At 40.0% G+C, this 12384-nt stretch overlaps 1 protein-coding gene across 1 annotated transcript in view; it reads right to left on the bottom strand.

The window, feature by feature from the left end:
- Window positions 1–12384, bottom strand: part of LOC116506170 — a 112979-nt gene that overhangs the window by 32246 nt on the left and 68349 nt on the right. Inside the window, exons 11-12 of the mRNA XM_032213822.1 lie at window positions 11991–12077; window positions 184–327 (exon numbers count right to left, since the gene is read on the bottom strand). Coding sequence (XP_032069713.1) covers window positions 184–327; window positions 11991–12077 — 231 coding nt within the window. The remainder of the gene's footprint in view (window positions 1–183; window positions 328–11990; window positions 12078–12384) is intronic.

The following is a 12384-nucleotide window of genomic DNA, read 5'->3' as shown; positions in this document are numbered from 1 at the left end:
AAGCCCAGTTGCAATCTTACCATCACCAAGATCTAATCAGTATTTGATTACATATTTATGCTCAATCTATTATTTATTTCTAAAGGTAACACTAAGTTTGCACTATGCTGTTATTTTATTTATCTAATGGAGTTTCAGTCTAATAAAAATACAGTACTCTGTCTGCTATGTTGATTCTCTCACCTGAAGCCCCAGTTTAAAGGAATGTTTTCATTAAGCAGCACATCATTCAAACTTCCTTTAGGGCAATATTCTGTTATTATGGCAATATTTGGTACCTCAATGCAACCTCCAATAAATTTGCAAATGTTTGGATGATCTAATTGTCTGTAGAGGAGAAAAAACTCAGCATACTTATCAGAATTATCAGTTAGAGAATACACAAATTGTGTTATGTTGCTCCTGAGAAATGCATTTTCACTACAGTAGAAATATATTGGGAGTTGGGATCAAATCCCAGAATTCACTTGAACATTAATTACTGAAGTGGGAATTTGCAGATTATTTGGCTTGACTAATTGGTCCAAGTCGCTGGAACTGGAGGTAAATCTAGCTTAGCCTTTCCCAGCTTTTATTGGGGCTGTGAAGATTGAGTATTCTGAATGTTGCTATGCTGCTTCAAGACAGTGGGGTATTAAAAAATCGAAGCTCAAAACCAGCAGAATGGTCATTATTTACAAAATGTGTGGTAGATAAAAGCATGGTGAAGATCCAATCCAGAGTTCAGCTCCAGAAAAACCTGCTATTAGTAGAAGACTCAGAGCATCAATGCATTCAATTCTATCAGAAATTATGTACTCTTTCTATTTACAGAAAGAACGGAGTGTGCTACATACTTGAAAAAGGCATAATTGCTTAACAGGGTTGCAGACAAGAGGTACACTCACAACTCCTTGAACCATTTGGAATTGAATCCAAAATATCACACAGCCTTATTTGGCAGACCCTTTACAATGAAGTAAAGCCCATCAAACTGTTTGTAGAATTTTTAAAGAATTCCAAAGACGAGGTTCGGAGTAGAAAAATAAAGTTCCTTTTTATTTTCCAAAAATAAATCAGAGTTAATTTGAAAGCGGTTTGCAAAGCGCTGGTGGGTCTCACCCTGACTTCACCTGAGTCACAAAGGAGAGCCACACCAAATTCGAAAGTGAAACAATAGTTATACCCTCCCTAACTCCTCCTACTCCTGGTCAGCTAGCCTGACGAGGGTGGTTACAGACCAATCAGAGACAATAATTGCCCTATCTTTTACCTTATTTGGGAATACAATTTTTAACCAATTAGCCCTTGGCATCCTTCTGGCCAATCAAGCAATCACATTTTTCCCGCTCAATTCATAGCCACTCCTCTTACAGTTCATTGTTCTCCTCTCAAGCATTTACATATTCCTTCCCTCCGCCATTACCACATGGTATAGCTCCCCCTAGGGGACTATTTCAGTAAAATATAAACACTTTATATTATTTTATTACTCCAATTCCCCCATTTCTTATTTGGTGATTTGTTTAATATTTTCTTTAATTTCTTTCAATCTTTCTTTCTCAGTTTCAGTATTTTTCATAGGGTGTAGAGTGTCCATACTTTCCAACAGGTGTATCTGGTTACCAATTTCTTTTAGTACCATCATTGTTTTCTCTGTTTGTTGGGCCTGCATAATACTTTTCACAGTTGTGATTACTAAGTTTCTTATTACCGGGATTAGACATGGCAACAACTTTAATCCAATAAAAATTACACTAACCATAAATAAGGCTTGCTTCCAGTTTCTGAAAATGTCCCCTAGGAACCCTCCTTCATCTAACAGGCCAGTCCAGGTTTGTGAACCACATTTTCGGAAGGCTATCATATCCATTGCTCTACATACATCTAATGAAAGCTCCCATTTTTCTTCTTTGGTGACCACCATATGATTAAGATATTTTAGTAATGCTGCCCCAGGTTGTCCACTAATAATTCCCAGTCCAACCCACAGGGTCACATTATACCTTGTGAGTAGGCCTGGGTTATGGTAAGTAATGCTCTGTTCTTTCTTTTTCCATGGGGGTTTAAGGGATAGGCTGGTTGATGACTCCGAGCAGGTTCTCACAATACTTTACACAACCCCTTCCTGGTTGTAAATACTGACTCCTAGTATTATCACATAGAAAGTGGAGATTCTCAGTGCCTTCCCCTTCCGTGCCACAACCACTGAACCACAAGGCCTTCCCTATCCAATAGCACCTTGAGTCTCCCCTGGTTGCATTTTCACACATCTGGGTGATTCCACTCATCCACTCTCTACTTTGATTTTTACAAGTCCAAGCTGGATCTCTCTGAGTTTGCCTTGGTGTTACCTCCAGAGTCAGATTACATCCATATTGGGCAGTTTTCCAGTATTGGAACTCTCCCTTTCGATGTCCCCCACTTTTCAAACAGATCACCATACCAACGGCTCTATTCTTTCTCTGCAGTCTCCTAATAGCCGAAGCAGTCAGCATCCACGAGGGGATAGGAGGAAATTCGAAAGAACTTGGGGAGACCACTAAAGAGCTTGTGTTTAAATAGTCTTTCTCCTCCCACATTGTACAAGTATATCTTCCTATAGTCTCTAGGTTTATTTGCAAATATAGAGTGGTTTGACACTTACCCCCTCTCTTTTGTGTTACCACTATCCAACTTTCCTCCTGACCTACTTGTTGCCAGTTTGGTTGTAACTTAGATTCATACCACCAAATTTTGGGTTCAAAGATCCAATTCATGGGAAAACACTCACTCTCCTTGTCATTATAACACCGAATTTGTGTCCAAGTTCCATCAGGTTCAAAGATTCTAGGCGGTTCAATCCATAACTTTCCCCCAACCGCCACTAGGGTTATATTCAAAAGGATATAAGTCACTGTTTTTTTTTTTTTTTTTTTTTTTTTAACACCAGTTTCAAGGGTTCTTTTTGAAGGGCTTTCCATGTTTCCGACTCCTCCAAGTTGGCTCTCTTCGCTCTGGTGTAGTGGGTCCAGACTTCTTTCGTCCGGATGGCAGTGTCTGTGGTCAGCAACACCAGGAATGGTCCATCCCACTTTGGCTTTAGGGAATCGTCCTTCCAAGTCTTTATCCACACCTGGTCTCCCACTTCAATGGAATGTACTTTGAAGCTCAATGGAGGAGTCTGTATTAAATAGCCTGCTTTTCTGAAAGAATCAAAAGTCTGGGACAGTATTTGCAAGTATTGTATCAACCCTTGGTCTTTACTAGGTAAATTCCCCATTCGTATCCCAGCATTCCTTAGTGGCATTCCATTCTCCACCTTTCCACTAGAGGGCGGATGCCACGGGCTATGCAGGTCCCACTTAATTCCCAATACATTAGCAATTCCTTGAGTAATCTTCCCCGTGAAATGTCTTCCCTGATCACTATCGATTCTCTGAACCACTCCATATCTTGGTATAATATGCTCTAAGATTAATCTGACAACAGTTCTAGCAGTTTCATCAAAACATGGGTAGGCTTCCACCCACCCCGTTAAATGATCTATAATAACCAACAAATATTTATATCTTCCCACCTGTGGCATTTCAGTAAAGTCTATTTGTATATTTTGAAAAGGATAAAGCGCTAAAGGCCTCCATCCTCTTTGTTTTTCCCTTAATTGGTTTTGATTTACCCTCTGACAAATTATACATTTTTGGGTCACTTGTTGCGCGGCAGTATAAACTTTTATTCCTGCATATTTCTTTAGTACTTCATCAATCAAAGCTTGAGTTCCCCAATGGCTCCCCTCATGTAATCTCTCAAAGATTTGTCTCATTAGGGGGTAATTGAGGATTTGTCTCCCATCTGGTAACCACCATTTCCCCTCTTCATTCTTCTTTCCCCCCATTTGTTTAATTTTATTCTCCTCCTTCTCATTAAAAATTGGTATTTCTTTCACTTCATACACATGGGGAATCATAACTTTGATCTGTTCAATGACTTCATTCATGCCTGCTTCTTTAGCCTCCTGGTCCGCCAGCCTATTTCCCTGTTTCTCTATTTCATCCCCTCTTTGATGTGCCCTTAAATGCACCACTGCAACTCTATGTGGCAATACAAGGGCTGATAATACTTCTTCTATTAACTGTTGATGTATCAGGTCTTTCCCTTGGCTTGTCACATACCCCCTCTCCTTCCAGATTTTCCCAAAGGTTTGCACCACTCCAAAGGCGTACTTAGAGTCGGTGTAAATCGTCAAATTTGATTTTTCCCCCAATATGAGAGCTCTTTTCAAGGCATATAATTCAGCTGCCTGTGCTTGGCAACCTCCCCCCTTCCAAAAGAGCCCACGTGCCCTCCTGAATTATAGCGTACCCATTTTGCCTTTTCCCCTCCACCACTCGTGAAGAACCATCAATGTACCATCTTTCTCCCTTTTCCAAAGGGATATCCTGTAAATCCGGCCTAATTTTTGTTTCTAAATCCACTATTTCACTACACCAATGTTCAATTTCTTCACCTCCTGATGAATTAGTTTTATTGAGGAACTATGCTGGATTCAATGTCGAGTCCGTTGTTAGAACTAGGTCAGCATGATCCAGCAACATACCCTCATATTTCAACAACCTTGAATCAGTCAACCACCTCCCAGCTTTCTGTCTCAACAATGTTCTCACTTGGTGTGGGCTGCTCACAATTAGCGCCCCTCCCATTGTGATTTTCTCACTCTTCTTTACTAATAACGCTACTGCTGCTATGGCTTGAATACATGTGGGCCATCCTTGAGCTACAGGGTCAAGGTTTTCGGACAGATATGCTACTGGTTTCTTTTGCCCTGCCCAACTTTGTGTCAAAATCCCCAGGGCTGTCCCTCCTTCCACTGACGCAAAAAGGTGAAATGGTTTCTCTAAATTGGGAAGACTTAAGACTGGGGCACTGACTAACAAGTGCTTAAGTCTCTGAAAGTCTTCATCCAACCCCTTGGTCCACCCAATTTTAATACTTGTCCAAACAAATTTGGAGATTCTGTAAACCCTTGAGGCAACACTGTCCATTGATACTGCTGTTTCCTCCCAGTGAAAGGGTTCTCCCATTCGAATGCAAATAGAGCCCTACTGTCTTTGTCTAAAGGACAGGACCAGAAAGCGTCTTTTAAATCTATTACACTAAACCAGCGGTGTTCTACAGGTATTTTGCTCAAGATAGTATAGGGATTTGGGACTACCGGATGTCTGGTTTCTACTATTTTATTTAAAAGTCTCAGGTCCTGCACCATCCTGTAAGTACCATCTGGTTTTCTCACAGGCAATATAGGGGTATTGTAAGGTGACATAGTCCCTTCTAATAATCCGTCGTTTATTAGTTGGTCTATTACTGGTTGAAGACCTTTTCTTCCTTCCATCGGAATATTATACTGTTTTTGGCTTACTATCTCACTATTGGGTTTCAATTTTATCTTTAGAGGCTCTATCTCTAACCCACCCCTATTTCCCGGTTGCACCCAAACTAAAGGGTCGATCTTTTGCTCTTTCTCTTCTGTTAGAACATAAACTGTTTCACTTTTATTAAAGCTTATTGTAATTCCCAAGGCAGACATCAAATCTCTTCCCATGATGTTAATTCCTGCTTCAGGCACATACAATAATTTTAGAGTCCGGATTTCATTTTTCCCATATCTTATTTTCACTGGTTCTAACTGCTTCACATTAAAAGCTTCCCCTTTTACCCCACTAACTTTGATATATATATATTTTTTTTGGTCTGATTATCAATTTTACCTTCCCCTGGCATCACACACACAGGGGTGCGAGATGCTCCGGTGTCCACTAAGAAGGTATATTCCTGGGTTCCCACCTCCAGATTTATCAAGGGCTCCCGGCGGGAACTCCTAATGAAGGGCCCCTGACTTCTCTAATATATATCTTCATCTTCCTCCATCAATCGGTTAATTTGCTCCTCCCCGGCCAGAGCAGGACATTCTCTCTTAAAATGTCCTGTCTTGCCACAATGGAAGCAAGTTCCTCTCTCTCCTATCATTCCTCCTCTGGTTATTCCGCCCCTGCTTCTCATTCCTGGTCTTCCTCTAAACCCAACACTTCCTCTTCCTCTCTTCTCTCTCTGTTTCTCTCATCCTCTATCTCTTTGTTTCTGTTCACTTTCTTTTTCTTTCTTTTCCATTCTTCTCTCTCATCTAGGCTGTGATGAGTTCTCAGATGCCTTGTGGTCAGTTGAGTAATATCCCTTCCCCCTACAGTTGCAGTGAGGAGAAGTCTTTATTATGTAAAGTGAGCTAGCCGGGCCATCTTAATGGCCCATTAGCTGGGGGTGGGCAGAAAGCTATAGGCAACAATTCTGTCCTCTGTCTCTTTCTGTCTCTTTCACTCTTTTTCTTTCTCCCTCTCTCCCACTCTTTTATCACTTTCTCGTTACTCTCTACTGTCCAACCTGTCCCCATACTTATCTTTGATTAATCATGTTTGCAATAACTCACCTACTTCCCTAAATAGGCGCAATTCCCTCACCGGAGAGCTTTCGTTCACTCAAACACATACATACACTCTCTCCCCACCTCTCCTATTTTCCTCCAAAGAATGACTCAGGGGGAAAAGAGGGGGGGGTTCACGCAGGCGATCACAGGTCTTTGGATCTCTTCAGTTATCACTTTCGGGGACATATACATTCATACTGCAATCATGCTTGCTCAAGCCAACCAATCATTATAATTATTTCAGGAAGCTTTTTCACAAGCCACCAAGCTTCATTTTATTTATTAGAGGATCTCACCCTCCTTTCAGGTTTGGAAATGATAACACACAAGCATACATGCACATACCATTAAACAATCTTGCAGCTTACTGTTTCTTTATAGTGCATTCATATCAACTTTTACCATGACATACATTTGCACTGCAATCAGACTGCTTGTTTAGATTAATTTCACATACAAATATCCCATTTCATTCTTCTTTCATACAAAGCAATTATTATAATTATTTCAGGGAGCTGTACATAAGCCAATGAGCTCCTTTTTCTATTATTAAGAAATCTCAACTTCCCTCCAGGTCTGAAAATGATTACACACACACATGCACACATACCATGAAACAACACTTTCAGGCCTGGGGGAGGTCCTGTCACTTTAAATCTTCAAATTTCTTTCCTTGGAGAACTTATGGCTCATTCTCCAAGCAGCTGAGAAACTCAGAGAGAGCAGTTTAAATCCTAACTACTCTCCCCTCCCCCATAGCTTCAAGCCCAAGCTGATAAGCTTATTTATTCTGCTAGCTTGGTTAAACATATCACAATCAATTCAACGCCATTCAATTCTACATGTTATTAGTATAGATGCACGCCTAATAATTTTTTTATTTTTTTTAAACAGACATTATATCAAATTAATCAAGTCCAATTACCTAGGTCTTCCCATTCAGTCAGGCTTTACCTTATTATCTGCTAACTTTCTTACTTTTGCTCGAAGTTACACCCATTGTTCTATCTCTTTAAGCACTAAATTGTTAATACCTGTCTCTGCCCTGGGGTGTTCCATTTCTATCTTGATCTCCCAGCAACGCTGGCATAATTTTAAAGGTCAAGATTTATAGAGACAATGTATAGGGATGTTTGTCCACACATTGCTTGGCCAGGGTTCTAGATTGGACCTCCCAGCTGAGCGCTGGCATAGTTTTAAAGGTCCAAACTCTTAGCTCTCCCAGCAGAACGCTGGCATAGTTTTAAAGAGCAAGATATATATAGATATTTTATTAACACATCATTTGCATCTGGGTGGGGCTCGAGCTCTACTTTTCTTTTAAAAGACAACTATTAACAGCTTTCTAACATGTCCCTGTGGACTTCTTAATCGCTTTGGGGAAGAAACTCAGGTAGAACTTCTCTTCAGTTCACCTGATGGTGGCCAGTTCCTGAGTTTGTTACAACTTGATGGACTAAGCTTATAACCCTAGGATCCAGAGTTCCCTCTGGGGGCCATCCTACACCAAAAGTGGGCCATTCTGACTCACAAAATATTTTTAAATTAGCCTGGGTTGATGGGGGGTCCCCATGATCCCCATTATATGCCTTCTTAAAATTCTTCAACATACACTGGAGGGGTGTTCTCAGAACACTACCTCCTCCTCCCTGTTTACATAAACCTTTTGTGCTTCTCTTAACAGAACCTTCATAGCTTCTGTGGTCCAATTTTCTCTCTTTTGTAACTTCTTAGCAATATCCGGCCAGGCTTTGGTAACAAACTGGATTTTCACCAATTGGATATTTAGAGCATTGTCCGGATCTACCCCAGCGTATTTCCGCATTCCGTCTTTAAGACGCTGCAAATCTATCACCGGGTCCTCATCTTTCCCTTGATTTATATTTACTGCTTTGGTCATGTTTTGTGCTTGTGGAATAGCTTCTTTCATTCCTTTTATGATTATTGATCTCAAATCCATCATATTCTGTCTTCCCTCTGCATCATTATTATTCCAATTTGGCCTTACTAATGGGTATTTAATGTCCCCTCTGATTTGATTTCCTTGTACTCCCGGATTCTCCCTTTCCCAAATTGCCATTGCAGCTGTCCTAATTAAATTTCTTTCCTCTGGGCTAAACAAAGTTCTCATTATATTTTGCATTTCATCCCAGGTATAAACGTTAGGTCCTAATAGGGCATCCAACTGATCGCTTACGGTCAGGGGATCTTCAACAAAACTTTTCATTTCTTTCTTAAATGCCCGTACTTCGGATGATCGTAAGGGTTCATGTACATATGTTATGATCGGAACCCCATTGGGATCATTTCCGTTCGGGGTTTCCCTTAAAGGGAATTGTTTAATTTGTTCTCCTTCTTGTGTGGAATCCAAAGGAGGCTGTCTAATTAGTTCCTCTTCCTCCATCTGCCTTGTTAAATCTTTCCTCACGTTTGCTAGCTCATTTCCCCTACAAACCTCCCTTTTGCCTGGAATCCACGGTCCTGAGTTGGTCAAAACCGGCATAGGTGGGGTCACAAAATTGGATGTTTCAAAGGGATTACTTGTGTTTCTTTCCACCATTTGGGGGCTTAAAATTGGCATAGAAGGACTGAGCCATTGGCTGGGAGTCAGCTGGCTTATTCCTCCAGGCATTTCAGGGTATAAGGGGGGGTTTAACACATTGGCTGGATGCGGGGGATTTTGAATATGTATCATATTATATGGGGGAGGAGCAGCAACTTGAGGAGGAGATGTAATTTTTAACAAATCTCTCCTCGTCTCCTCCTTCTCATCTTCTTCTATCTCTTCAATATTTTTAGACTTGGCTATCAAAATTCTTTCCGAAGGCCAAAGATCTGGGTTCCACAATAAAGCATAATCTAACTCATTCTCTAAGTTCTTACATTGTTTTTGTTTCACGTAATCATACAGATTACGGCATTGAAAATAATTTACAGCGCCATCTCGTGGCCACTCAATATTATTATCTTCCCACCAAATAAAACAGCACAGATTTACCATATTCTCTTTAGTCAATCCCAGCCTTAAAACCTCTCGATTATAGGGTGGGGACCCCCACCCAGCCAATATCTGGCCTAACGGGCCATTTGGATTGATTTTAAGTTTGGGATTCCTCCTCATTTTCTTTACACACTTCATTTTTGGTTTAATTGAACTTCCACCACCCATCTTCCCGATTGGTGGCTAACTTTTCTCCCGAGTATGTGTTCCTATGTCCCTCTCAACAACCCTTCCAAACTCACACGTCACCGTCCCCGGACATTCAACAATATCCCCTTCACTCACTCCGTCCTGCAGGTCCCCCAGGACCCCTCAAAAGGACTTTTTCCCAGCCCCCGTTGTTGATTCTCACCACACAACTCTAACCGTGACCGCCCTGGATCGTGTTTCTGGTGCCTTTTTACCAGGTACTCACTCAGGGTTCTGTGCACAGATGTTTCCCGGTCGATCTCCAAGCCGTCTTTTCCTCTTTATTCAACCTCTTTTCCTTTATTCAACTCCCCCTACTACTCGTCTATCGCACAATTTTTACGGGTTTCCAAGAGCTCCGCAGTTCTCTAGGTAGTTCCTCCTCCTCTCAAATTCGGAGAGGGGTGCACCCAAGGGAGACCCCCCTAGAGCCCAGCAAGAGATTGAATCCCGGACACGAGCCCCCAATTTGTTTGTAGAATTTTTAAAGAATTCCAAAGACGAGGTTCGGAGTAGAAAAATAAAGTTCCTTTTTATTTTCCAAAAATAAATCAGAGTTAATTTGAAAGCGGTTTGCAAAGCGCTGGTGGGTCTCACCCTGACTTCACCTGAGTCACAAAGGAGAGCCACACCAAATTCGAAAGTGAAACAATAGTTATACCCTCCCTAACTCCTCCTACTCCTGGTCAGCTAGCCTGACGAGGGTGGTTACAGACCAATCAGAGACAATAATTGCCCTATCTTTTACCTTATTTGGGAATACAATTTTTAACCAATTAGCCCTTGGCATCCTTCTGGCCAATCAAGCAATCACATTTTTCCCGCTCAATTCATAGCCACTCCTCTTACAGTTCATTGTTCTCCTCTCAAGCATTTACATATTCCTTCCCTCCGCCATTACCACATGGTATAGCTCCCCCTAGGGGACTATTTCAGTAAAATATAAACACTTTATATTATTTTATTACTCCAAAACATACTCAGAGCTGGCTGGAGGAACAAAAGCTTTCTCTCCAGGTGCAAGAGGGGGTATGACAATGTCATTCTCAATATGTCTGCTCATGTTTTGAAAATGCTTTGGGACTCAGACAGACCTCACAAAAACTCAGCACCTCTCTGCAATCCATAAGCAGTTTTTCTTTTTTAAGGCTTCCGAAGAAATCTGGAAGAAGAGGTAGCACTGCCTGAAAAGTTATATTAAGTTAAAAACACCTGTCTCTTAAAGGGGTTCAATCTCTTTTTTTCTGCCCAGATTTCACAGGGACTCTGCTGCTTTAATGAATAGCAGAGATGTTGTGCTTGTGGAACATTTTTCTTAATCATTTTGGAAGCATGCATAGTCATAATACTCAGTACATCTGGTGGACGCTTGGCTGGAGAAAGCTGATAAAAATTATTTGATTAGAAGAGGCATCAGATCATGTAAGCCACAGAATGATGGAATCCGATGAGAAAGGAAGGTCCAGTGAGTTTAGGGTAAGAAAAACCAATCTTATTTTATTTCAGTGCCTTTATTCCTAATAGGGAATCCTTTATTGCCCACATAAATATTTAGTTCTTGGAGATTTTTGTTTTTGTTTTTTTATTACAGTTTATTTATTTATTTAAGAAAATTTATATAGCTGCCCAACTCACTCCAGGCAGCTTACAAAGATAAAGCTACTATAAGATAAAATACAAATAGAAACAAAAATTGAGAAAGTTAAAAAAGTGCAGAAAGAAGTAGAAAAAAAGAGAGGGAGTAATGACTTTCTTCACTACCATAGAATGCAAAAACAATTATAACTTCAGCCTTTTGCTTTATATTTCTAAATTTTTCAAGCCATTACTATGCAAAGCCAAAGTCATTCTAATGAAAACCTAAAACGAGTTTCATTTTTTTCCAGTTTCAAGTACAAAATCCAGAAATGGTCTTCAAATGAAAAATAGATAAAACTCTTCTGTTGAATTAAAACAGTCTGTTTTACCATCTCCCTCAATCCCATCACCTTTACCATTCATTCTTCCACGATGGAAAGTTCTTGAATTTTTTTTGTTTTAGAATTTCAGAATCTACTTTATTTTTAAAGAAATCACATTTCTAGTCCTCTTGTTTAGGTGCAAAACTTAAATGGGCCAGTTTATAATGCTAATATTTGAGTGAAGAGGAAATTTGTTTTAGATAAAAGAAAAATTTCTGTGTCCTTTTTAAATTCTGACTTATACCGTAGAAAAATACCAGCTGATCAGTTGTTTAATAAATGAAATATACAGCACATTTCAAGCAAAAGGAAAATTAATGTAAAGTCACAAAGGATGCTTATTACATTCATTAGTAGGCATGCATCCAGACATACAATATATAGAGAATATATGTGTATAGCTTACCTAACTTGCTTGACTTCTTTACGTATGGTCTTGGTAAGGGTAAATGTCTTTTTCATTATTTTTTTGATGGCAACTGTTCTGCCATCACTGAAAAAATACAGAGATGCTTGTCTTAACTGCCAACAATCATAAAATCCAAGTACATTAAAATCTTGAAATCTTTGAAATCACTTTGGTTTTTTCCTTCATCCTATGAAACAAGCTAGGTTTAAAAGTAATAAATATTTGTTATGCAATAAGCTTCATCCATGGGTCTTTTCTACATTAAATCTCTTCATATCTCAACTATGACTTGTGGGATACTCAACATGAATATAATGTTAGCCAAGTAGATTTACATAATAAGATTTTCTCCCCTCCTTTTCTCCTGCAGTTTTCCATGTGCCTTTGAAAA

Source organism: Thamnophis elegans, chromosome 3 (assembly GCF_009769535.1).
Source record: "Thamnophis elegans isolate rThaEle1 chromosome 3, rThaEle1.pri, whole genome shotgun sequence".
Lineage (NCBI taxonomy): Eukaryota > Metazoa > Chordata > Lepidosauria > Squamata > Colubridae > Thamnophis > Thamnophis elegans.
This window is presented reverse-complemented; position numbering and strand designations above follow the sequence as displayed.